This window comes from Caloenas nicobarica, chromosome 13 (assembly GCF_036013445.1).
Source record: "Caloenas nicobarica isolate bCalNic1 chromosome 13, bCalNic1.hap1, whole genome shotgun sequence".
NCBI lineage: Eukaryota > Metazoa > Chordata > Aves > Columbiformes > Columbidae > Caloenas > Caloenas nicobarica.
Window position 1 is genome coordinate 1702372 of NC_088257.1, and position 24057 is coordinate 1726428.

The 24057-nt window shown below is 44.7% G+C and overlaps 1 protein-coding gene across 1 annotated transcript; it reads right to left on the bottom strand.

Annotated features, from left to right (window-relative positions):
• Nucleotides 1-550: 550 nt before the first annotated feature.
• LOC135993879 (organic cation/carnitine transporter 2-like) lies at nucleotides 551-23580 on the bottom strand. Its single transcript, XM_065644041.1, has 10 exons — nucleotides 23119-23580; nucleotides 14804-14907; nucleotides 13786-13940; nucleotides 12333-12504; nucleotides 11245-11371; nucleotides 7098-7198; nucleotides 5608-5822; nucleotides 4243-4425; nucleotides 3646-3781; nucleotides 551-3017 (listed from the first exon to the last, which is right to left on the bottom strand). Exons 1-10 carry the CDS (start codon nucleotides 23509-23511, stop codon nucleotides 2930-2932), a joined length of 1674 nt encoding a protein of 557 aa, XP_065500113.1. The 5' UTR covers nucleotides 23512-23580; the 3' UTR covers nucleotides 551-2929.
• Nucleotides 23581-24057: the final 477 nt, after the last annotated feature.

Below are 24057 nucleotides of genomic sequence, written 5' to 3' on the forward strand. Positions count from 1 at the left end.
AGCTCCTCTTTCAAAGGCAAATTCTGTCCTTTCATCCTTACAAAGGATGGCTTTCCCAGCAGAACAGGTCCTTCCCCTCCAGCCAGCACACTAGGCAAGACTGGGGTTTAAGCGCGTTCTAATACCGGTACTAAACCCCATCAGCTCTTTACAGAAGGGACAATCCCTGTGTGACTTCACCTCGGGACTCCAGAGTGTCCCGTGCATCCCTTGTCCTCCCCCAGGCCAGGAGAAGCATCTCCCACCTGGACCTTGACTCACAACAGCTCCAGGGAGGGGAGGGAAATGTCTCAAAAAAATGTAAGTTACCAAGTGCTCCATTTACAGCAGAGTCTCAGAAGGTCAGTCCCAAGCTGCTTGTTTTAGAGATAAGCTTGAAAAGAGTAGGATAAAAAAATACACTATAACCCAGTACGCTATATTAAATATATTCTATTTCTGAATCCTACTTGTTTTTAAAAAGATAAGCAAGGAAAAACAAGTGTATTTTTTGACACAGAGATTGCCATTGTGTTTTGTAGCATCAGTCATAACCAGGAAATTCCCCAACTGGTCAGGATTAAAAAAAACCAACCAACAAAAAATCCTCCTCACAACCTTTGGTAAACATCAGAGTATTTAAACATTCAAGAACAAAAGTTTCACTGTTAAGGCACATACCTGGATAAAACAGTGGGTAAGAAATTACAGCTAAACGAGATGTTAAATGGACCCTGCACTCTAGGACAGGAATTTCCATAGCAGCTCCTGTATCAGGCAAGCATGTATTCTGCATTTCAGGTTATTTTCTGAACCAGTTTACAGGAAGAGACTTACGGGACGTGGTTGTTTACATTGGCAAATTCATTACAAGGAAGTTGCAGCTAAATGTGTTTTGCCTCAGATTCCTGCGGTTATCAGATAATTCTTCTCCAACACACACAAAAGAATCTGCATCTAAACATTCCAGTTCCTAGAAATAAGCTTAACAAAGAAAAATATCTGTACCAAGCTTTAGTTTGCAATGAATATTTCAAAACGGCGATAAGCCTGACAAATTGTATCATGTCTTTTGGGCAAGGCAGACCGGTTGTTACACGCTCTCTCCCGACATGGATTTGCTCACGTCAAGGCTGTTACATGATGTGCAGCGAGGCTTGTAAAACCCAGAGTCTCCGTTTTTGGATCAGCTTCAAATCCTACGCTGCATTCTGAACCCACCTACCATGATTCTGTTAGTCTGTTAAACCGGAGTGGCACCGGAGCTGCCCAAACGCTCGGATTTCTCTCCTCAGAAGAACCCACGGTACAACAAAACTCTGATTCTCCGTATCGTTCTCTGACCCGGTGACATTGGCCAACCTCCTGCTGCAGCCAGAAATTAAAATATTAAACAAGCAGGTCAGGAAGCGCAGGGAAAACAGAGCAAAACCTGAAGCTCAAGGCACTGGTAGGAAGAGTTTAACCAAACCAAAATGCGATGGGCTGGAGCCGGTGACAGAATAGGGGGGATTGGTTAAGGACAGGCTGGAATCAGCCGATGCCGCTGACTAAATAGAGAAGAAAAGCACAAAACTCCCCGAGCAGCTGCCGCAGCAGTGAGGCCCTGACAGCTCTGGCTACAAAGGTTCAGGTTCTGTTTATTAAGTCTCTATAAGACAGAACAAAAGACAAACAAGTGCCACAAGACAGAAATCTCACATCTGTCAAAGCAGAATCAGAACAGCACAAACAAGACTGTGTGTACATATATATTAGATGTATTTAAAGAAACACAGGTAATGCCAAGGGTGCTTCCATGACCCAAGGAACAATTTCTTGGCAGATCGTCAACAATATTTTTTTTTTAACTATTCGCTGATTACATGAGTTAAGTAAAATAACAGAACTCACAGCAATCATACAGTTGGCACTTGAATCGAGAACCAGCGATCAGAAATATATTTTGAATTTTGTTCCCAGTACATTCCACCATGAGGTCAAAGCAGAGGCATAGACTAACACAGAAAATTTATCTCTAAATATATTAATTGTATGTGTGTGTATGTGATGTGCACGTGTGTTAAAAGCACAGAACACAGAGAGGAAAATTGTCTTCATCACCCAAATTGCACAAAAGACATTAAAACAATTTAGACATACAACTTCCACCACACATCAAAAGGGAAGAACCCCAAAGCAACGCTGCTCCCTCCACACAGAGATGAAACCTTTTGTGTTATTCGAAATAAATATGGCCTGGAAATGGCCACATCCAGGGTCAGACGGAGACAACTTCACCGTACAGATACAGCTGAAAACCAGCATCGGAATCGAGTGAATTTTGTGAGCAAAACTTCAGTGCTATAAACGCTTTGTGCAAGACGACCCTTTCAACCTATGTTGGGTTAAAACACATTAAGTTAGAATTAATTCTCAAAATCTTTCTTTGCATCTTTCTGAATTTCGTACCAAATTCAGCCCATGCAAAGTCATTTGAGCAAGGCCACAGAGAGGCACATTCTCAAAACCTGCGCTATAATAAATAAGTTTCTGTTCAGAGACAAAAGTCAAGGAATCAAAACCAATTAGCAGCTTCTTCTGGAAACTTTTAACTTCTGGATGTGCATTAGCTCCAGAGAAGGTTCGCAGAGGAATCCAGGCACCCTGCCAGCCCTTGAACTCATTTTCAAGTACCTTTCAGCTGAACCAGACACTTAAAGTCACAAAGGATTGATCAGATACTGTTCCATGGTGCTACTGCATTAAAACAACTGTGGCTGAAGAATCTCAAAGGCTAAACAGCATTTATGGTCATGTAAAAAGAGAAAGTATGGAACACAGTGTTTAAATTAATAAATAAGGTTAAAATTGCAGGAAATAAAGTGTTGCCACTAGCCCCTTCTAGAAAGAATTTTAGAATAAAAGTCCATTGAACTTTCAGTCCACCAGGAAGTGCACAGGACTTCCATCAAAAAGCTGTGCTTTTAAAAGTCTCTGGATTTTCCTCTTCCTCCTTGGAATCCCTTTTGCTACTAGATGCAGGCCTGTACTCTAACCTGGGGGAAAAAAGAAAAAGACGAAAGAAAATTACTTAAAAACCCAAGAGAACAGAGAAAAAAATCTTTGCTATCCTGAGCCTCATTTGTCATTGCAGCCTCCCAGCTGTCACATCCCGTTGGCTCCTGCAGGACAGGTCCCTTTCGTACACCAGGTGTTTGCTGAAGCGCCAGCTCCAACCAGAGCCCCGGCAAAAGGCAAAATGCTCTCAGTGCCTTTTTAGGTCAGTTGAACTAAATTGGAAGAGTTCAGCCCTTCGCCAGTACTTACATGAATTTCAGAACCTAGAGAGATAGATTATAACCCGCAAAGTGTCCCCGTACCTTTAAGAGCAACTATACAAAGCTATTGGTTTATATGGTTGCTTTTGCACTTTTTTTGGTGCCTTTATAAATGCATTCCCCATACGTATTTTTATTTAGTCCTCAGGGTAAAATGATAAATTTGGAGCCTAATGCTGTACATATGATCATACACACTTGGAAAGAGGGAACAGGATTCCAGCCAAGCTCTTACATCTTCAGCAGAGCAGAAGCTGAACGACCAAACCCGGCCGCTCCCTCTGACCATACCCAGGCCAGTCGACTCCTCAGAACAGATGCGTTAAGATCAGAAGGCGACACTCACCCTTTCACCAGCAGCATTTGCTCGATGGTGTCTGGAAGAGGCATTCCGTAGCTTTCTGGCAGAAATAAAGTCAGAATTCCTGATAGCACAGTCAGGCTCCCCATCAGGATGTAAGGCAAGAATCGATCATAGGCACCTAGCAGAATACAAAAAATAATAAAAAATCAATGCCCAGAAAAGCTAGCATCAGCTCTAAGTCTCTGATCATGTTTGTACCTATGTACAGGGCTTTACTCATGCAAGATTTGTGCTTTCGGTAAAAAACAAACCAACCAACCACCCTCACATTCAAAGTGTAAGTTGTTATAAATGTAGTTTTAGGAACAACAGCTGTAAGAGCTGCCCCTATTGAGTTGATAAGATTGTATGAGTCTTCAGGGCATCTCTTCGACGGGGGCGCAAACCACAATTTCTCTACCATATAACCATTCCCCAGGGGTGTGAGACCCCATTCGTACCTGCAGTTTCACAAGATGCGTGGAAACGGGACAGCAGAAAAACCCAAGGACTCCCAGAGGTAGGACACTGGTCTGGGTAAAAGCATCACTTTCCAACCACCAGCATTTCCCCCGCCCACCTACAGACTCGTTAACTCACCCAGGTAAATGAAGTAAGGCGAGAGGATGCTGCCCAGTCGAGAGGCCATGGAACTTGCTCCGACTCCCATGTTTCTCACGACTGTTGGGTAGAGCTCAGCCGTGTAAACATAAACCATTGCATAGGCAGATGTGATCCCAAATTTCCCCAGCATCACCAGTAGAATAGATAGTGCACGAATATCTGAAATCAAAACGCAGTAAGGATTTCAATAAAGCTCTGGCAATTCATGGCATCTCTTAGTTCCATTTTGTTTGTATAACTCCTGCCTAATTAATTCCAGTCTCTGGTGTCTTTTTTCCCTGTCTACAAGCATGGGCAACATTTTCATTTCCTCTTGAGCATGGGGCTTCCTGCCAAGCAAAAAATAAGGAGAACAGAGCAAGAACTGGAAAGGTCTGCTCAGATTTCAGGGCCAGATCTCTGCTATTGCAAACAATTCCATCTATCCCTTTTTAATAAAGTGAACAAAGTTAAACATTTGAAACAAGTTAACTTTGGTTTCCTGCTCTGGTTTCTCATTAACATTCCTAGCTACAAGTCAATAATTTAATTATAGGAAGCTGGGTTGACTTTAACTGGGACAGTTAGATTTGAAAATCAAAACAAATCATATCAGTGTCCAACTGACTCAAAGGACAGGAGAAAAAAAAAGAGAACACAACACATGTATTACCTGTATAAAATAGCAAGGCGGTTCTTGCGCATTCTCTTTTGATTGTTTTTTGAGGTGTAAAAAGTGCTAAGCAACAACACCCCCCCTCATATTCAACATCATTATCAGTAACAAGTTCGTAACCATATGATCTAACTGGCCCAGAGACACATATGGTGTGATATCCAATACATGTTATTTTGTCCTCCTTTCCAGTGGCCAAACATTGTATTAACTATCAACACTAATTCAGTACGAGCATATTTGCTTATCAAAAATCCTTCCACACTGACTCCCTTGAATGTAACTGTTTAAAGAAGCCATAAGGGACAGTCACTGACAGCTGTTCAGGAGGTTCTGCAGCCTCTTGGCAGCCTCCGTTTACCAAATTCTGGCTGGTCTAGTCCTGGTTTTACACTCGGACCTTACCAGGGCACTGTGCCAGGGATGAACAGTAAAGGCAACACTGGACTCCAGTGCTAATCCCAGCAGAGCACAAAGCCAATGACCCACTTTTAAAAAACTATCTGAATTGACAGGTTGTGTGAGCTCCTTGCGCAGCAGCACCGAGAGCCACGGAAGAGGGGCAAAAGAGGGAAATGAATATCTGTATTTAGTCCCCTTGGGATACTTTTCCTCTACATCTGCCCAGTGCATGGTACTGCCCTTCACCCATCATACATATGTGAGAGCAACTAAGGGTTCCATACGTGAAGGCACCAGCTGAATGAAGAGAAGAACACAGCCTCCCAAGAATAACGCAGCAGCCATTGAATACCGTCGAGGGAGATTTTGGAGCAGCAGCCAGGAAATAACATAGGCTGGAATTTCAATCACTGCTGAGAGGAAGCAGTTCACGTAGATGTCTCCATGTAAATTAGGTGTGTCAAGAGAAAGTCCAAAATAACCAACAGAGATTATCATCCTGAAAGAAGCGGGATAAGAGCATCAGATAAATTTCTCTTCTTCCTGAGGTTGCCATGAACCTCTTGTACATCTCTGCCAAGCACAGAAATCACCGTGTAAGGCAAATTCATTCATTCAGCTCTGAAGCAGCTAAAGGGCTGCTTTTGATTTCTACAACCACGCACGCAAAACCAGCTGTGCCCAGGAGCTCACTACTGATCTACTCCATGCGGGTTAGAAGTTGGGCAGCCTCCATTCTCCAGCTCACTTCAAGTTCAAGGTGAGAATCAGCAATTGGACTTGCAGCTAAGACAACGGTATATGGAAACTCTATTGACGTTCCTGCAAAGAACCAACTTTCCTTTTTTGAATTGTTTTCTGCTCAAGTTCCTTTCTCAGTGTGATGGTAGCACTGTGCTTGGTGATGGGCAAGGGAATCTGGCTTAAATATTAGCCAAGTCATCCTTTGACCCAAAAAGCCACATCAGCTTGTACACACTGGCAGCCCAGTGGGCTGAACTCCAAGGCTTTGCCTCACTAAAAGTCAGCAAAAGGACTGACTTAGCTCCAAAGCACTTGAGGGGCCTTCTCCGTTAGGACACTGTAGGTACACGCACTAATTAAACCTCACTTTTGTATCCTCTAGCAGGCTGTAAGCTACCCTTCCCATTTGCGCTCTTCTGAGCAATTACAGCTTCACTGAGCTTTCCAGTGAAGGAAAAATCACAACAGTTTAATCAAATTGAGCATAAAGCATGGCTCGGGCTAGTGCAAAACCAAGCTGGAGGTGGCTGGTAGACAGAGTAGCCAACAGGAAAGTCTCAGGAAATCTCAGATTAGAACTCCAAAGGCAGCTTTATCGCTTTAAGAGGCAATACAAGAGATGGGAAGGTAAGTCAGGGATGGTGTGTTCCGAGCAGCAGGTCCCTGCCTGGGGACAGGGCACCACTCATTCCTCCTCAAAGACTTTGTGAGAGTCAGAAGAGCTGTTCCCCAGGTTCCCCAAGGCCCCACATCAGGCAGGATTCCCACTCATCATCACCAGCCCATCTGCTTCTTGGTCAGTTCAGGATCAGCCTGACTGCTTCAGAAAGAAATAACAACCCAGACATGGTTCTAGACTGTTACTGAAATGAGGAACCTACGCAACCAGAACTTTGTTGCTTCAGCCAGCAGCATGTTAGATTTTGAGCTGTTTTTCTCCATATACAGAATACCTTGAAGTATTCAATGGGCAGTTTTTAACTGTTATGCTGCTTTTGTGCTTACACACTCCTGAACCACACTTGCTTACCAAAGAAGCATTGACATAATTGTGATAGTTAGGATATTTCGGGTTCTCATCAGATCCAAAATGGTGTACGTCTGTTGCTTCTGGGAACTCAAATCTTGCAGCTGGAAAACAAACAAACAGAAATCCCATGGGAACGTGAACTTCCTGCAAGCAGAATTACTGTGAAAATCAGACTCCCCAACTTACACATCAGCATTTTGATACGCTGCAGAGCTCAAACGGGTGCCTCACTGCTAACCAAATATGTACAACCTGTAGGAGCCAACTACCTGTGAAAGTAGTTGCTCCTCCCTAATGTAAGGTCACTTAAAATTTAGGCTGAAATTAGTAATGATTTCCTCTGCCTGGGGCTTCACAAAGCAACTGCTTATTGATACGTTTATACTTGAATTATAAAGCAACAGCAACAGTTTATTTAGCCCAAGGGCCAGAAGACTGGGGACATCTTAAAAGACCAAGGATGGTTCCCAAAGAACAGCAAAAAAAAAAAGTGATAAACTGTCCTCTACGTCCACTGCAGACACGGCAAAAAATAACAAGATTAAGCTGCAGCAGGACAGGTTTAGTAAATGACTCTTCATGCTGGACCTAACAGTAATGGGTTTAAACTGAGACAAACTGGCTGATGAGCTGGAGTCCCCATCACCATCCAGCATGTTTTCGAGATCTTTTTCTAAGACTATAAGCAAAGACAATAAATTTCTCCTTTCCCTACGAAAATTTCCAGCTCCTCAAAATAAAACCACTTCCCTGTAAACAACGCAAAGATACTTATCCATGAAGCATGCAAACAAGTTTCGTGCTTGATAAGACCGTAAATAAAGGGGTTTTTTGTTTGCTTTTTTTTTTTTAATTTAGGACTTTAAATTAGACTCCTAACAAGGAGTAACAAGTAAGAGATTTTTCAAAATATGTAAGAGGTGATTTAAGAGGACAAGTTCCATTGATGAAAACTATCAACTTTGATAAGGCAACACCACACGGCTGAAGAACCACAGCTGTCTAGATATGTCATATTTTTGTTATCACAAAAGATGGTATGTTTTCAGGATTTATCACAAGCCACTTACTCAGCAATTTAACAGTCTTACAGTAAAGAACATTAACAATATTTTTATCTTACAATCTCCCACAGATTCTTTTTTTCTGGTAGGACATTTCATACCTGTCTGAATGTGTGACTATGATCAGTTAGGAATCCAACCAAGAACAAAACACGCATCCACCTTAGCAGCTCAAAATTATCACACGGGAAAAGGTAACACTGAAATATTTTTAATTTTGACACTTTTGGAATTCTAAGCTGCCAAGACACCTCACAATATGTAAGTGAAGACTTCTCTTTCCACAACTGGAAGAGTCAGTCTTTCCTGACACACCTCTTTTACATGCAAGCACAATCAACTGTATACAAAGAATATTTCCTCCCTTGATTTTTTAGGTCACTGTGACCTGAGAATGTCAAATTACATTTTGACGTGTTTAAAGACTGAATGCCTTTTGTTGGCACCGTGCAGTACTTTGTGGTGTGTGCAAATGGTCATGAATAAAAGGAAACTATGGCTGTAGCTTCAAAATAGTGCAATCGCTCAAGTGCTGTAAACTTTTCTGAACTCTTTCCACCTGGTCTAATATACCATCCTCTACTCTCTATTAGTCCTACTTCAATAACTTTTTTCCCCTAAAACATCAGGTGGATCCAGCAGAAGTAGCTGGACATGTTGCAGGATACAACACACCAATACAGAGACAAAAACAACCCTTAGTTTAACTTCATTCCTCATCAGCCTTTCTGCCAGATTCAGTTAGTGATGTTATTTTTGGCAAACTAGTTGCTGGAAATAAATTTGGGGCCCTTGACTCTTGTCCCTCACCTCAAAATTTGCATTATCTCCTCAATGTCTATTAAACTGTTTCCAAGCTAACGGAAACATGAACTTCACGTAACCCCTGCAATCTGGTGAAAATGATTTCTGAGTGATACTTTGTTCTGAATTCCTACAGGATAAAATAGTGGTGTGATGCTCCCGGACACCAAACTTCATGTATTTGCCTTCATAAATCTTCATTTTCCATGAAAGGCAAACGACTCTTCACATGGGAAAGCTTTCGTTCTGCCTGAAGGCAACAGCCCAGCACCCGGTCTGCAGTCAGCCCCGCAGCTCCCAGCCTTTTCTCATCAATCACATGATCCTTCCTAAGAACTCTGCAGTTTTGCCACTATTTGTTGCCAAGAAACCAACAAACAGGAAAACAAACAAACAAAAAAAAGAAAACCCAAACAAATCACAAAACAAAACGAGGAACAGCAGAATTCAAAGTCACAGTTGATGAGAAAAAGGACCCTGCTTTTTAGGAGCCAAATAAGCAAACAACATAATCCTGGACAGGACAGGCTAGAGCAAGAAGCCGAGAAGGGCAGGGAGGGCTAAATGATGATGTGAAATTAAACCCATCATCCAAACATTTTTATCGACTTCCACGGGATAACTCAGCCAACCAGACCCCCCTATTTGTGCCCCACAGCTTGTTTGGACCAGTCACCTGCAGAATTCTAACTGGGTGTGAAACCTCTGGAGCCTCAGCCCTGCCGGTGCTGTGCTGGGGGACACTGCGGACATGAGCTGGAGTGGCTCAGGGCCAGCGAGATCGCTGAGAACCTCTCTGCAGCATAAACACGCTTCCTAAAACCTCAAGAGGGGCTGCAAGCCTCTGCTGCGCAGCTCCTCAGAAAGCAGACACGAGAACAGTGCCAACAGAGCACTGACGGAGAAAAGCTTTGTACAGAATTTTTGGTCACAGCATTACTTTAAAAAGCAAAAAGGCAGACAGGATTTCTGCATTTAAACAGTGCTTGTTGGAGCCTTTGAGTGTCAGAACGTTAATCTGTGTTTCTGAAAGTTGATGTGCAATGATTTATCTGTAAATAAGCACTGTACTCTGCAGAAGTCAAGTCGGCATTTCCCTGTGTCCAGTGTTCCCTGGGGCAACATCCCCACTCCTGCCTGCTGCTGCTTGTCACCCAGCACCCAGAGACAAGCAGATCAGTATTTCTTTCTAAGAACAAGAGGCAGAGGATTCCAGGGACAGTGGCCTTAAGCAGATGCTGGAGCCAGAGCTTATTTTCTGTTCTCCTGCTGCAGTGCTGGCAACGGGTGAGTTCTCATGCTTAAAGCATGAGAAGGAAGGAGAAATAAAGGGAAAAAAAAAAAAAAAAAAAGCATCTTCTAATGAAAATCCAGGGAAAAAGCTATCGTAAGTAGGTCTGGGTTCTCCTGGCATTCTGAGTCTCTTCCAGCAAGACCAGGTTGTCTGTCCTGCTACCTACAAATAAATGTGGACAGACAGGTTGGTTTGCACCTCCGCTATAATAACTTCAACCCAAGCGAAGCTGTTTCAGTCTCGATACCAAGCACACTCCAGTTTCATGGCTGACCATCTTCCTTAGTCTGGTGTAGAAGCCTTATCAAGCAAGGGAATATATAAAGTATTTTCAGATAAATGACAAGACAATGTCAATTGTCAACCAGAATCCAACTGGGCAACTGCCTGGACAGATTCTACAGATCTACCTGAGAGGAGCTCAAGTTTTGCTCTCCTTAACATGGAGTAGAAAATGGAGTTGAGTAGGAAATTGAACTAGAATGACATTCTTGCCACTGCCACCGGCCAGTATTAGTCCCATGTTACGACTTCTGTAGAACTACAAGGTGTTTCAAACAGATGGACCAAAGTTGAAATCACTCTATCTTTGAAATTGGGTCCATCTTTTTGAACACCCTGTATATTAGACTACATGAGCATAAAGTCTGTTCAGCACAAGTATGTAGATCACAAAGCAATAGGTACCTCAAATTCATTACCTCCCCTAAAAACTAGTTTAAACGGAAAAAGGTGGCTGCAAACTGGATCAGAAAGATCGGAATGCATGCTGGCATTCCCATAGGAATGGCAGAGCAAGGGCTTTGCAAATCTTCATGAAGTGGGGAAAGGATATTCTGCTTTTCAGGAAGAGGATGACCTTTTACCCATGTGAGAAGTACATAGTACACTGCAGGCACACTTCAATTCACAGCTCTGGAAATTAATCGCTTTAGCAGATCATTAATGGGTCAAGCAAATAACTGAACTGCTAAATGAATCTTACCTCACTAGGGTCGAGTATCACATCCGGGGCTGTAATGCCATTCATTTTTGCAGCCTTTTGGATGATGTCTTCTGCCTCCTGAAACCTCCCCTGGGAGATCAGCCACCGTGGAGACTCTGGGATGACCCTGCAGAAAAGGTCCAGAATAACGAGTCTGCATTTCCACAGAAAGCACCGCTGCAGGCACCCAAACACACTGTTCCAGGCATGAAGAGCTCCAAACTTGCCACATCTTGCAGAAATTAGAGCAATGACAACAGAAATCAGATTTACAAGAGCAGGCTAGTATAGTGAACAAGAACAGACTAAAATGTATCTGTGGATTTTACAAGTACTAAAGTACATAAGCAATGACTCAGAAAAGAGAGCAGTCAAAACCTTGAAAGTACAGGAAAACCGCTTCATTACTGAAATTTGGAAATGTGGATACACAAGCAGCGTGCTGTATATTAAGAGGCATATCCTTCGAGAATAACACATCTAAAATTAGTAACTATAAATGATGTCATATAAAGGCAAGTCAGAAAACAGAATTCACCTGAGTCATTCGGCTTTGTAAGAAAGCAGATGGAATCACAAACATTGCTAGTGTAAGTGAAGAAACACCACCACCATGTGGACTATTTAAACTTTGCATGCTATCTAAAAGTATTTCATTAACTATGGAAGAAAACACAGAAGTCTCACAGATGTGCAAGTTTTGTAGCTTGTCGTACATATGTCACCCTAAGCATTGTCCAGCTTCCCACAACTACTGGTTTCTCATTCTGCCCTCAAAGCTCATGGATTTCAGTTGGTGCAGAAGGATGTCTTTTATGTTTTGGGTTTTTTTCTTTGCATGCACATCACTTAAATTTATAGAAGCCTAAAGAAAATGAAAAATAGGCTTTTCAGGCATGAGTCAGAGCACCCACAAAGCTATGGACTTGCAGTTAAATGACTGGGAACGGGAAAGGACACAACGTCCATTCTCCAGCTGCCTGTTGCTGAATTTCACTGGTACAGGCTGGTTGGCTTGGAGTCTGGATCCCAAAAACCTGCAGACAGGGCCTTGTAAGGACTAAACTGTTTAAATTAGTTGTACTCACCACCAGAGCGGGATGCAGAGCAGCCCAGGTGAGGTAAGCGCCAGCAGCAGCATCCGCCAGTCCCTGATGAAGTAAGCGAACAGTGGCAGCAACATGTAGCCAAAGGCATAAAATATGCAAACGCCCAGCGTGCAGAACAGCAAACGAACGGATTTGCCAAGAATTTCTGAGCCTGTTCAAAACAACAGAGTGAAGATTAGTATTTGAACTTAATAGCAACCAAGTAACTTATCGAAAATAGCTCTAACGCCTGGCTTTGAAGTGTCCTACACCGGGTAGTTACAGTATATAGTGCGCTCTGCCATCCGGTTTTAGAGGCACCACAGATCTGCTTCATGCAATAATCCTGCATTGACCCAGGTATTTATATGTATAAAAGGAAGAGAATCAGGCCACACAGTATTTCTGTAGCTAGAAGTAGCTAATAGCTCTATAATTTTATGTTCTTGGAATCTCCCATTTTACTCCAGGAGCTAAAACCACGCAACTTAGTACTCAACATTCACAACACTTAAGCTCAGCTTGACCTCTGCAGGGTCCTCTCGAGCTTATGGTGAGAGATGAGCTGCTTTAAAGGGTAATTCAGAGGTGCCTAAATTAGGATCCTGACCTGCATCACCTTCTAAAAGACTAATTCACTGTTAAGATAGATAACATTCCTCATTTCCACAGAAATCGAAGATTACAGAAGCTGCGCAGCACGTCTGCAGTGTGGTCAGCTGCACGCCGCTTACACAGCTGCACTGCCCGCCTCTGGCCCAAAATTAATCTCTTGCCAACATTTGGTACTTTGGACAGTGAGGCCATTGTAAATAACATTAATTAAAATAGGTTTTGTTGTTGGTGGGGGGTGGTTTTTTGTTTTTTTGTTTTTTTTTTTTAATCTCAGGTTTGTGAGGTAACTCACGCTCCCATCTGATCAAATACAGTCTTAGTTATATTGAAAATATGCCAAGCAGGAATCATGATGCCATTTTTTACTATAGGCTGTTTTAAGCAGACTTTATAATGCTTACTTGATTTTTTTTTTCTCTTACAGGATTTTATACCAAATAGGCATTTAGGCTCCAAAATGGACAAGACAAATCCTTGAAAAATCATGTCTTATGTGTCTTATCTTTCCAACTGGAAGACAGATTTTGTTTCAAACGATCCGTTTCTGGTTTTTTGCTTGATTGGTTGTTTTTTGGAGGATTTTTGTTGTTGGTAGTTGTTTGGTTTGCTGGGGTTTTCTTCTTCTTCCTTTTGCAGATGCTAAGCCACAGAATTAATTCGGTTTGCACTTGTATCAGCTGCAAGCTTCCAAGCAGGCCATGAGTTACCCATGTGCGGTGAGGACACCATCTCAACAGGGCTGCTTGGCAAAACAAATCAACCCTAAGCCAGCAATGAAAAGGAACAGGAAAAGCACAAGACCAAAGCACACATACTGTGCCCAGCAGGACTTTCATACCAAGAACAAACGCTGCCACGTAGTTAGAGATCTGTCCCACACCGACCAGCACAAAGAGCACTGAAAACATCTCCCAGCTGGTAGAGAAGACCTGTATGAAGCTGAAGCCTGTCTGCATTGCCAGAGTTGCAAACAGCACCTTCTTCCTGCCAAACCTTCCATGGACAGATTGAAAACAAAAACAAAGAGAGAGATGATTATACAACAAGCATGAATGACACGTTTAGCAACAGAAAAATAACATTACTCATAGGCATGCTTTAGGAGACGAAAAACATCTGCAAAAAGCAAAGGTTCAGGAAATGCGACGCAGGCACAACTATTCTAAATATATTAAGAAAATCCACTGGCCAAGAAAAAAATAATATTCTAAGAGCTGCTAGTTAAGTTGCCTTTAAGTAAGTGCTGGAACACTACTCCTTTCTTACTGACAGGATGAGCAAGGAGACAAATTATCGGGAGCAAATTATTTAAAATATAAGAGTATTAGGTGCTGCTTCTCTAAGGAGCATAGGGTTCATGACACAGATCAGCATGTTAAGAAAGGGAAAAGAAGGAAAGCTTCTGAAAGAGAGATAAAACTCAGGTTTATAAGATACTATCATCAGTAAGCGGTCCCATGCTGCAATCTTCATTGCACTTGGAAAAAAAACCAAACCAATTTAAGGGATTCTAGCAATTCTATTGATGACATAGTCCAAAGTAATTAGAAGAGAATGTTGTTGGTCTGATTTTTCCAGGTGAAACTTATCTCCTACACCTGTTTTCTGGCATAAAACCAATTTGCTCCAGAAGTGATTTCACTGATAAAATAACCAGGTAAAATGACACTAACAATCTTTGTAACATTCTGTTCTGTGTCAGGACCTTCACACACTCCGTGTACACTCAGATCAGACAGTCAGAGAACAAAGATGTGTTAGTGGTTGCACGAAGACACTTCTGGGAAACATCGCACAGCAGCATCGCTCCCAGAGGAGCACGCGGCAGAGCCAGCAGCTCTGGGGATATACTTTACTTGTCTGAGAGCTGTCCCGACACGAAGGATCCGAGCAGGACACCCACAAAGAACAGGGAGGTGCTCAGCGGGGCCTTCCAGTCATTGTCACACACCAGATTCCACTGCGGGAGAGAGAACAGGAAAATCTTGTAATAAACACCATTTCCCACCCTCTTTCTAAATGCCTTGGCTGAGCCCGGATTAAAATGTACCCTTTGGACAGAAAACCTCCGCAAGAGAAATGAGTGACTGACCTGCTGCACATATACAGCTCCGTGGAAATAACGGGAGGGATGCTGAGGGGAAAGTCCCCGGCCCTGAGCCACGGAATCAAATAATTTTGGGTGGAAAAGACCTTTATCGAGTCCAGCCATCTGTCTGGGGAGCATGACCCCTGTGGATTTCTTTACACAGCCGACAGCTGTGGCGTTTCCCCCACACGCACACAAGCAATGGGAACTAATACTTCCGCACGCGCTTGGTTCGGCTCCTGTTCACAGGCCCTGCCGCCCCTTCAACTGCTGCAGTGCTGCTGGGTTTGGAAGGAGTGGGAACAGATCCCACACTTGATTTTCCCTGCACACGGGAAAGTTTGCCATTAAAAAAAAAAAAAAAAAAAATCACATTTCTAATTTAAGAGAAATTGAACTATACAAACAAGAATATTGAAAAAAAAAAACTCTCCTCCTTTATTACATTTTAAAATGGTTTTGAGACTGGAGACTGTCCTCTGGGAACCTAACTAGCATCAATTATAATATTTGGAATACAAATTGAAACATACACCAAACCAAGATTTCCAAAACGAAAAGAAAAAAAGAGGAAGAAGACATTTATTAAATGAAGACTGCAATAGTGTCGAATCTCCTGCCCACTTCAGTCTGATGTTTTTGAAATTGCACTTGTGTTATTTTTGTATCTGTACCAAAAGCTATTATTGAAAGAGTCTTAATTTTATTTTGGTTATCTGGGAGGAGAAAGGTGTGTAAATACGAGAAGGAGCGAAGGCAGCAGGAGGGCTGGGGAGACCCCAGAGCCCCCGCTCGCCCAGCAGCCCGCGGGTTCTGATGTTTTGCGGATGGCAGCTTTGAGTTTTTAATTTCTAATAAAAAGGTTGAAATGAAAATACTCACCCTGCCCCCAAGAATTAATCCTCCTTGCTCCCCAGTTACAAATAATTAAGTATAGTGTGTTTTCCTCTTAGTTTTATTTTTTAATTTGCACTGGAACACCTGTCAATGCTTTGATCTGCCCCATAAGAAGCGGCTGCTGTGTCCCAGCTCCACACCAGCGCTTTGCGTTCTCTGCCAGCCCCGTCTCCTCGCCATTAAACCTTCGACTCCAGGAATCTCACAACCCTCAGTCTATGAACAGCTCGTGCTACAACTACACCCCAGTGCACGTTTTGAGGCTGAGGGATCACAAACAACCATGCACTGAATGAACAACACCGGCAATCGCCTTCCACTCCCAAAATCAGCTGAACCACCACTTGTTTCATGGAAGAAACAAGTGCTAACAAATGTACACCACTCATATAAGGGATTTAACCTTAGTTATCAATATTTAGATTAGTAACTGTAATTAATATTCATAGAATCATAGAATTTACCATCATTTATAATTAGATCTGTATTTATTCGACAAAAGCTGTACTTCATTATACATTAATGAAAGTTTGAGCAATTCCCTGATGACCACAGAGGCAAATCAAGCCAGGAAGCTTCAGCAAAACGTATCTGGCACCTTGGAAATATGCAGCAAATGATCGTTACTGAATTTACAGAGGCCAAAGGTTTCAGTGGTTTTCAGCTGCCTTCACTTGATGACACATATCAGGAAAACAAGTATCACTCCCAGTACAAATCCTGCATTAATAGAAATTCACCTACTCACAAAGAACCATCTTTGTATCAACTACTGGAGCCAGACGTCTTCAATAACACAACTAAAGATCTAACTAGACAAACATCCAGCTCAGCGATTTGTAGCCCATCATCACTAAACATCACTATTTTCCAGCTGACCACCCTGTGCTGCATGAGCCATCTCCTTCCATCTCTCTGGATTTTTTCACTCTGTATGGGCACAACACTTGGCTTTCCAGACACGGTGAGCTTGTGCCCAGTCACAAACGTTTCCTTCAGACCACTGAGGTGGAGACGTTGCTTGGAAAAGTTCATGGTATTAAAATGTTTTGCACTGTTCTGCCAAAAGCCTTTTGCATTGGCAGGTGGAAACATATCAGTCCTTACAATGTGGCAATGATTACCAGGTTGTTTTTCTTTTTTCTGTCCCTCTATGAAAGCAACGTCACGAGCTGTCACGCTGAAGACCACTTGAACCAGGCACCAAAGTGAACTTCAGCAACAAATTTTCAAGGGAAAACTACCTGGCTTGTGCAATACCAGCTCTTTACAGACTCCTCAGATGTGCGACAGTCAGAACAAAGGGATTTTAAGGTCTGTTACCCCTTGCCCCAGTAAATAAGCAGCATCACCCAGAGCGAGTGTCCCGCTGCTGGCAGCGCTTTGGGACACAGGCTGCCCTGACCCACTGCTTCAAAATCATGTGCTATTTTCACTTCTTAGTGTCCTCTGGATGAGCCTGCTAGCTGTAACGGCCTTTGCCCCAGTGAACGAGATAAGGTTAACCTCAGCAGCGTGTCAGGCCTCCAAACAGGAGAAAAAAATTCCAGCTTTGTTTCAAAGAGCAGCTGCTGATGTAGCGAAGCATCAAGCTCCAGAACACTGGTACCCAACGCTCAAGGCACAGCACAGAACGTTCTCACTCGGTTTTGTTAATTAATTTAGAAGAGGACATCCTCTGTTGCAATTTAAACTTTTCTTACTCGGACAGCTTGCAGATATTTTGCATTGCAGCTCCTTCCCGAACAATACTTCAGGTTGGGGTGATGACGCCAGCAGCAATAATGGCTTATGCATCGGAGGCGAGAGCGTGGTGAGATCTGCACCTCTGTGACGGATTCCTGGCTGGTACCACCCGCTGGCGAGGACAGGTGGGAAGAGGGGATGGGAAAAAGAGGACAGGCCATGGAGACAGCCAGAAAACGGGGACAGCTTGGGGGAGAAGGTGGGGGATATCACAAGGGAGAGGGGCTGAAGCAGTTGTTTGTGGGGCACAGGTGTGAGGCCAGAGTATGAAACAGTCCCAGGTATTTCCAGTTATCACTTCAGCATCTCTTCAGGAGAGCATTTTCCAAGTTCTGCTTCATCTCTCAGATGGTGGGTCAGCTACCTGGAACCACAGCTCCAAGTCCCTTGCTATAAGGCAGGACCAGTTACAAAACTGAGAGGAATAAAAAAACTAAACTGCTCCCTCAGACTCTCTCCCCAAAACACAGGATCCTCCCCAGGCACATTTTACCAGCTTCCAGCCTTTCATCACCACACAACTCCAACAAGAAGTATTATCGCAGGTTTAGCTAGAATTGCAATAAGCAGCACACATACAAGTATGTGCTTAGTGTCGCGTCACTCCCGCTAGAGGAGGAGACGGGAGGAGACGGGAGGAGACGGGAGGAGACGGGAGGAGACGGGAGGAGACGGGAGGAGAGCCGGCATTCCGGGAATTCCAACACCAAACCTGCACTGGCTCTCATACCAGCATCAATGTGGATCCCTCATCCTGCTTCACCGTCACTGGGATTCTGTCATCTCTTACAAGATGGTACAACAGGACTAGCAAAATTCTAGCTGCCAATAACAAGATGCCTGTCTTATCTGAGCATAAAATTTGCCCAATATTTTTAATGCACGGAAATCACAAGTCTGATTATAAGGGAGCTCTCCAAAAACATCAACAGTTCTTGCAATACAGCGTCACAGCAAACAACTATATACCACCACCAAATACATACCACTACCAAACATGTTGGGAAAGCTACAGAAGTAGTTGCAAGGCCACCAACAATCTAATTTAGGATCCCACTTGAAAAAAAGAGAGTTTCTCAGATTAGAGAGAACTGTTGCACTGCAGGAGCACTTGCCCTTCCCTAATAACATTATTAGAGCCCTGAACAAAGATGAGCTGTGACAAATACAACAATTTTGAGAGCCTTACTCGGTTACACCCCTGTTATATGAGGACAAGCCTTACAGGAAAATAATTTTTACCACTACGATATATCGTGTCCTCCACTCCTTTTTTGAACTGTTTTCCTCTCTTGCTGAGAATAACACACATGATTAAAAAATTAAGTGGGATAGTCCCATGAGCAAATATTTTCTTTTCAAAATCAACACATTAGCAAGAATTTCTGAAGCCAATCCAATATCCTGTACTCTCTCCTATCACTTGTTTCTCTCTGCAAGTAGAGGCAGGTTCTCCAAAAAAAAAATCCCAGTCTCGCAACTGAGTACTAATGACCTTCGATTCAGTCTTGTTTATACGCATATAAATATTCTCTACTTACTTGAGAGCCATAAGAGTTATTAAACACCCTTTCCTCTGAAAATACATTTGTATATTACAAATACTTTGAAGTTCCAGACCCTACATTAAAGTTCATCACCTAAATGTAAACAGAAGTCTGTCTGTACAAAATATACATTCTGCTCAATTTCTCCCCTTGTAGTTGTTTTAAATGTTTACAGAGGTAAAACTTGCACAGAATAGGAAGGAAAGTGCCAAATATTTTATCATTCCAGTGCAGAAACTTAACTCTCCCCCATACATCGCATTTTCGAGATGGCTGGAGAGAAAGGAAACAGGGCACTGGCATCAGAAACTGAGCAACATGAGCTGAGTTTTAATCTGAAGTATAGACAGCACAATGGGAACATGACCCGACCATTGTCCACCGTTCCTCATTGTTTCCATTTGACTGATATCAACCACAGCCTATCGTTCTTTAACAATACCAACTCTGTTTTGTGTTGCGAGGTCAGAAATGTCTGTACTTTTTACAATGCTGAAGAGTCCTGCGTAACGTGCTTCTTAAACCTCACCTTTGAAAACCTCAGCAATTTAGATGTACTTTTGTACATCTGACAGCCATTCATCTTTACTTATTAAATGAAAACCAGACTTCTTTTTCCTCCTTCTGACAAGACTATTAATACTAAGAATTTGTACCTGCAAATCACCTGAAAGTCTTCCCACAACTTTATCAGCTCCTGGAGCCAAGAATTTGTCAGTATGAACCTCAGCCAGAAAAACAAGCAGATATTAACCTCTGGCAAGAAAGAGGATGCATCTGTTTTAAAAAAAGAGAAATAATGGGGGTGACTAATGTTAATGAAGAGTTCGGTGAGAGCTGAACCTGGATGACACAGCTTGATCTACGCCTCAGCTGCTGGCTCCGCTCTCAGAAAACCAGCGGAAATTACAATGTCTACCATGAGTCCGTGTCATTATTTTGGTAAAGCAAACAAAGACGGTCCCCTTGGTCTTCCAACAAAGAGTGAACATCACAACCTCTCGTTTGCCAGCTCTAGCACAGGCTCCCTTGTGTCACTCCAGATGTCACCAATGCATCTCCGCTTGTTCCCTGAAGGTCTGGCACAACCCACTGATTTCACGAACAGGAGTCTGACGGCACCACAGGACACTCGAACCCCTTCTGTGAAGGGAACAGAAACCTCAGGGCACTCAGATGTACCCAGAACTTTCCCTGCACATCCAGACAGGACCCAGAGCCCCAGGACACTTGGCACTTCCCACCACACGCATCCTTCCTCTGCAAAAGCCAAACGGTCCCTGACGCTTGTTCAGAGCCCAACAGATACAAAACATGCAGCTCTGGAGTATGACAGGACACCTGCATCGAACTGATTTCACATGGATAAACGATGCAACATATTTTTAAAAGTTGACGATGAATATGTGTCTACAAAATTCTGTGTCTATGTTCCAGCATGTAAGAATTAGTCCTGTATGGACCAAAATGTTTCGATTGCTGTATCATCTAATGTCTTCTCATATCTTATCATATTTCTAGTCTGCTCATGCTCTTAATGACTCCACTGCTCGATTCTATTCGTAGTTATTCGGTATAGCCCCTTAACAGCCATGGTTGGCAGAAGAAGTTAGCCTTCTCCCTTAATCACCCCTGGGTTTATTCCTTTTACTATTACATATAAACTTTTATTACTCCGACATTCTTTTTTAATGGGACTTACGTAGGAATAAGAACGACACAGATGGCTAATCGAGCCACAGTAAAGCTTTCCTTATTCCCTGAGACACAGCATTTCAAAAAGTAAAAGACAGCAAATGTGTTACAAAGGAGCTGGTCAAATACTGCAGACTGGCTAATAACAACCTTCTGTTGTTCGTATGCGTGTGAAGTCTCTCCTCAAATGAGAGGGAACTGAATGTTTTAAGTCTCCTCTGAGATTCAGCAAAAAGCTTTCTTAAGAAAAATTCCCCCTTCCCCCTCCCAGTGTCAGCTACAGAAATCTGGGACAAAGGTCCTCATGGTTATTCAACAAGTTAGAGATAGGCAACCAAACACAGGATTAGTGAATCATGAAAGCTGCTCCAACAAGACAAGAAATTAAACAAGTTTAACACTGAAAACCTGCAAGTATGTGAAAGGCCACAGCTCTTGCAAAACTCTCTCACAAGTATTAATATGAAAGGAAAAAAAGTACTGCCTCAGCACATGATGTCTGGGCAGACCAACTTTATGTCCCACAGACACAAAACATCTGCCAAACCACAGAGATAATGGGCCAGAGCTCTTGAGAGTCTCATAAAAATGTTGGCAGCTGCTGCTTCTTACAGATTATAAGACTCCTTGATGATATTCTGGTAGCTCAAGTCACTTTAATTTGCACCGAGTCAAAGCTCAGCAAAGAAGTACTGGTCAAAACCATGTCTAAGAAAGGTCAGCAATTATACTAAGGCACTCGGAACAAAACCTGTGAACCAAACTGCCCCGAGAAGATGCCAATTGCCTTACACTGCCCTAAGAGCAGCCCAACCTTTCACAACAGCGCATTTCTGCAATGACCAGGATCTAGGAATTCAGAGCAGCTTGTCTCTCGAGGAAGACAACGGGTGAGGCAACACCTTGTGCCGCTTGTTGGAGACACCCGAGTCCCTGCTGCTGTGCGTGTTCAAGGGAAACTTCCAACAGCTCTGGTGTCACCACGTCCATGCCCCCCTGTGCTGACACAGCTCCTGTCCCTGCTCCCGTCCTCACCCCACTCCTCCTGAGGAAGATTTCTGTGCTCAGATCAGCTTGTTGTCATTGAGTACTCACACCCATCGCTACCCAAACACCCATCACAACCCATTCTATAAAGCAAGGAGTAAAGGCAAATCTAGTTCCAGCTCTGTAAAACTTGTCCACAGGCACAAATGGGCGATGGGACTGTACAAACGGTTTGTAAACCTGAAAAAAACTTATGCACGTTCTGAAATTTAAGTATTCCTCAAAATCCGTTTCTTTGTATCTTAAGTCAACCAGTACCCATGGGTCTGTACAGCTTTGACCTGAAACAAGAGGGACAACCAGGACAGCTTCAGCTGTGGTCGGTTACCCTGACCACAGCCTTGACCCGAGGGGTGTATTTGAGCAGAGGAGAACCTGACCCTGACCCATCCCAGCAGGTGAGCGGGGAGACCAAAGCAGTGGGCATGACCAAGGCAGAGGCATCGTGGGCACTCAGCAAAGTTCAGAGTCCTCTCGGACACAGCATCAAACCAGGGATTCCTGACTGCTGCACCTTGCACACGTCAGGGTGACTTCAACCGCCTTTTTCAAACCCCTTTGAACTGCCGGGGTTCAAAGAGGCATCTCTGAATCACCCAGCGAGCTGAACACCGTGTCCCTGTGCTGAACCTCGCTCCGGGCCACCGCTGCAGATACCAGATGAAACCCATCAAGTGGTTACTGTACACATGCCACACTGGTCAAGGAAATGAGCTGCATTTGGAGAGTAATTCACAGAATCACAGACTGGCTGGTGTCCGAAGGGACCTCTGGAGATCATCCAGTTCAACCCCCCTGCTAAAGCAGGTTCACCCTGAGCAGGTTGCGTCCAGGTGGGGTTTGAATGTCTCCAGTGAAGGAGAGTCCACAGCCGCTCTGGGCAGCCTGCTCCAGATCTCTGGCACCCTCAAAGTACACAAGTTTATCATCACATTTCTCCTCATACACTTCTGCAAGTGGAAGCGAGCAGCACATCTCGAATTTAGCATTCCGGATTTAACGGCAGGACGATGCCCTGGGCAGGGACCCTCGGCCACGGGGCAGCAGCAGCACAAACCGCTGCTATGACACCCACGCGCCCTTCGGCACTCCCGGTACAGCCCGCCCGCGCCTCCCGCTGCCAGAGGAACCCGCTGCCGCCGGCCCGCACCTCGGTGACGATGGTGGAGCGGTACACGGCGCGGCTGTACTCCCAGCCGTCCCGGCACGGCTCCTGCTCCAGCGTCCCCAGCTCCACGTCCCAGCCGGGCCGCAGCCCCAGCGCCGAGAAGTTGGCGAGCGCGGCCAGGCTGTAGCGGCGGCAGCGGCTCGGGGCCGCCTGCCCGCCCCGCGGCTCCAGCGGGACGCTGTTGTTCAGCCACTCGCCGCTCAGGTTGGCCCCGCGGGGCACGGCGCAGCGGTGCTCGGGGGTGCCGGCCAGGAAGACGATGGAGAGACCGGTGAAGCCGTTGGGGACGATGCTGGCGCTGAGGAGGAAGAAGATGACCCGCTGGAAGCGGCCCCACTCGCCCAGGAAGGCGGTCACCTCCTCGTAGTCGCGCATGGCGCGGCCGAGCTGCCGCCGCTGCCCCCGGGCCCGTGTGGCGCGGGCAAGTACCGGCCGCTCCGAACGGCCGCGCAGCGCGCCGAGCGCCGAGCCATGGGCCGGGCCTCGCCGGCGGGGGAGCGGCCGGGGGTGGGGTTTGCGGGCGGGGGCTCCTCAGGCGGGGCCGAGCGGCTGCCGGCGCCGCGGGGGAGCTGGAGCCGCGGCCGGAGCCCAGCCCGGCGCAACCGCCACACCCGGCGCAACCGGCACACCCGGCGCGGGCGCGCCCCGCGGCTCCCGGCATGCCCTGCGGCCGGCGGGGGCGCGGCGGGGGCTCGGCCGGGCCTGGCGGCGGCAGCAGCGTTCCCAGCCCGGCCGGGACTTTCTGCAAGTCAGTCCACGTGTTCAGTGGTTCCTCGCCTCGTTTCTGGCTGCAGCGGAGTGAGGAGCCGCTGAAGGAGGAACGTTGTTTTGATAAAACCGGGGACCTGGTGCCTGACCCCAGCGCGGGGGAAGGACCGAGAAACATCAGACTATGAATCCTTAATGTAAAACAAAGGCTCT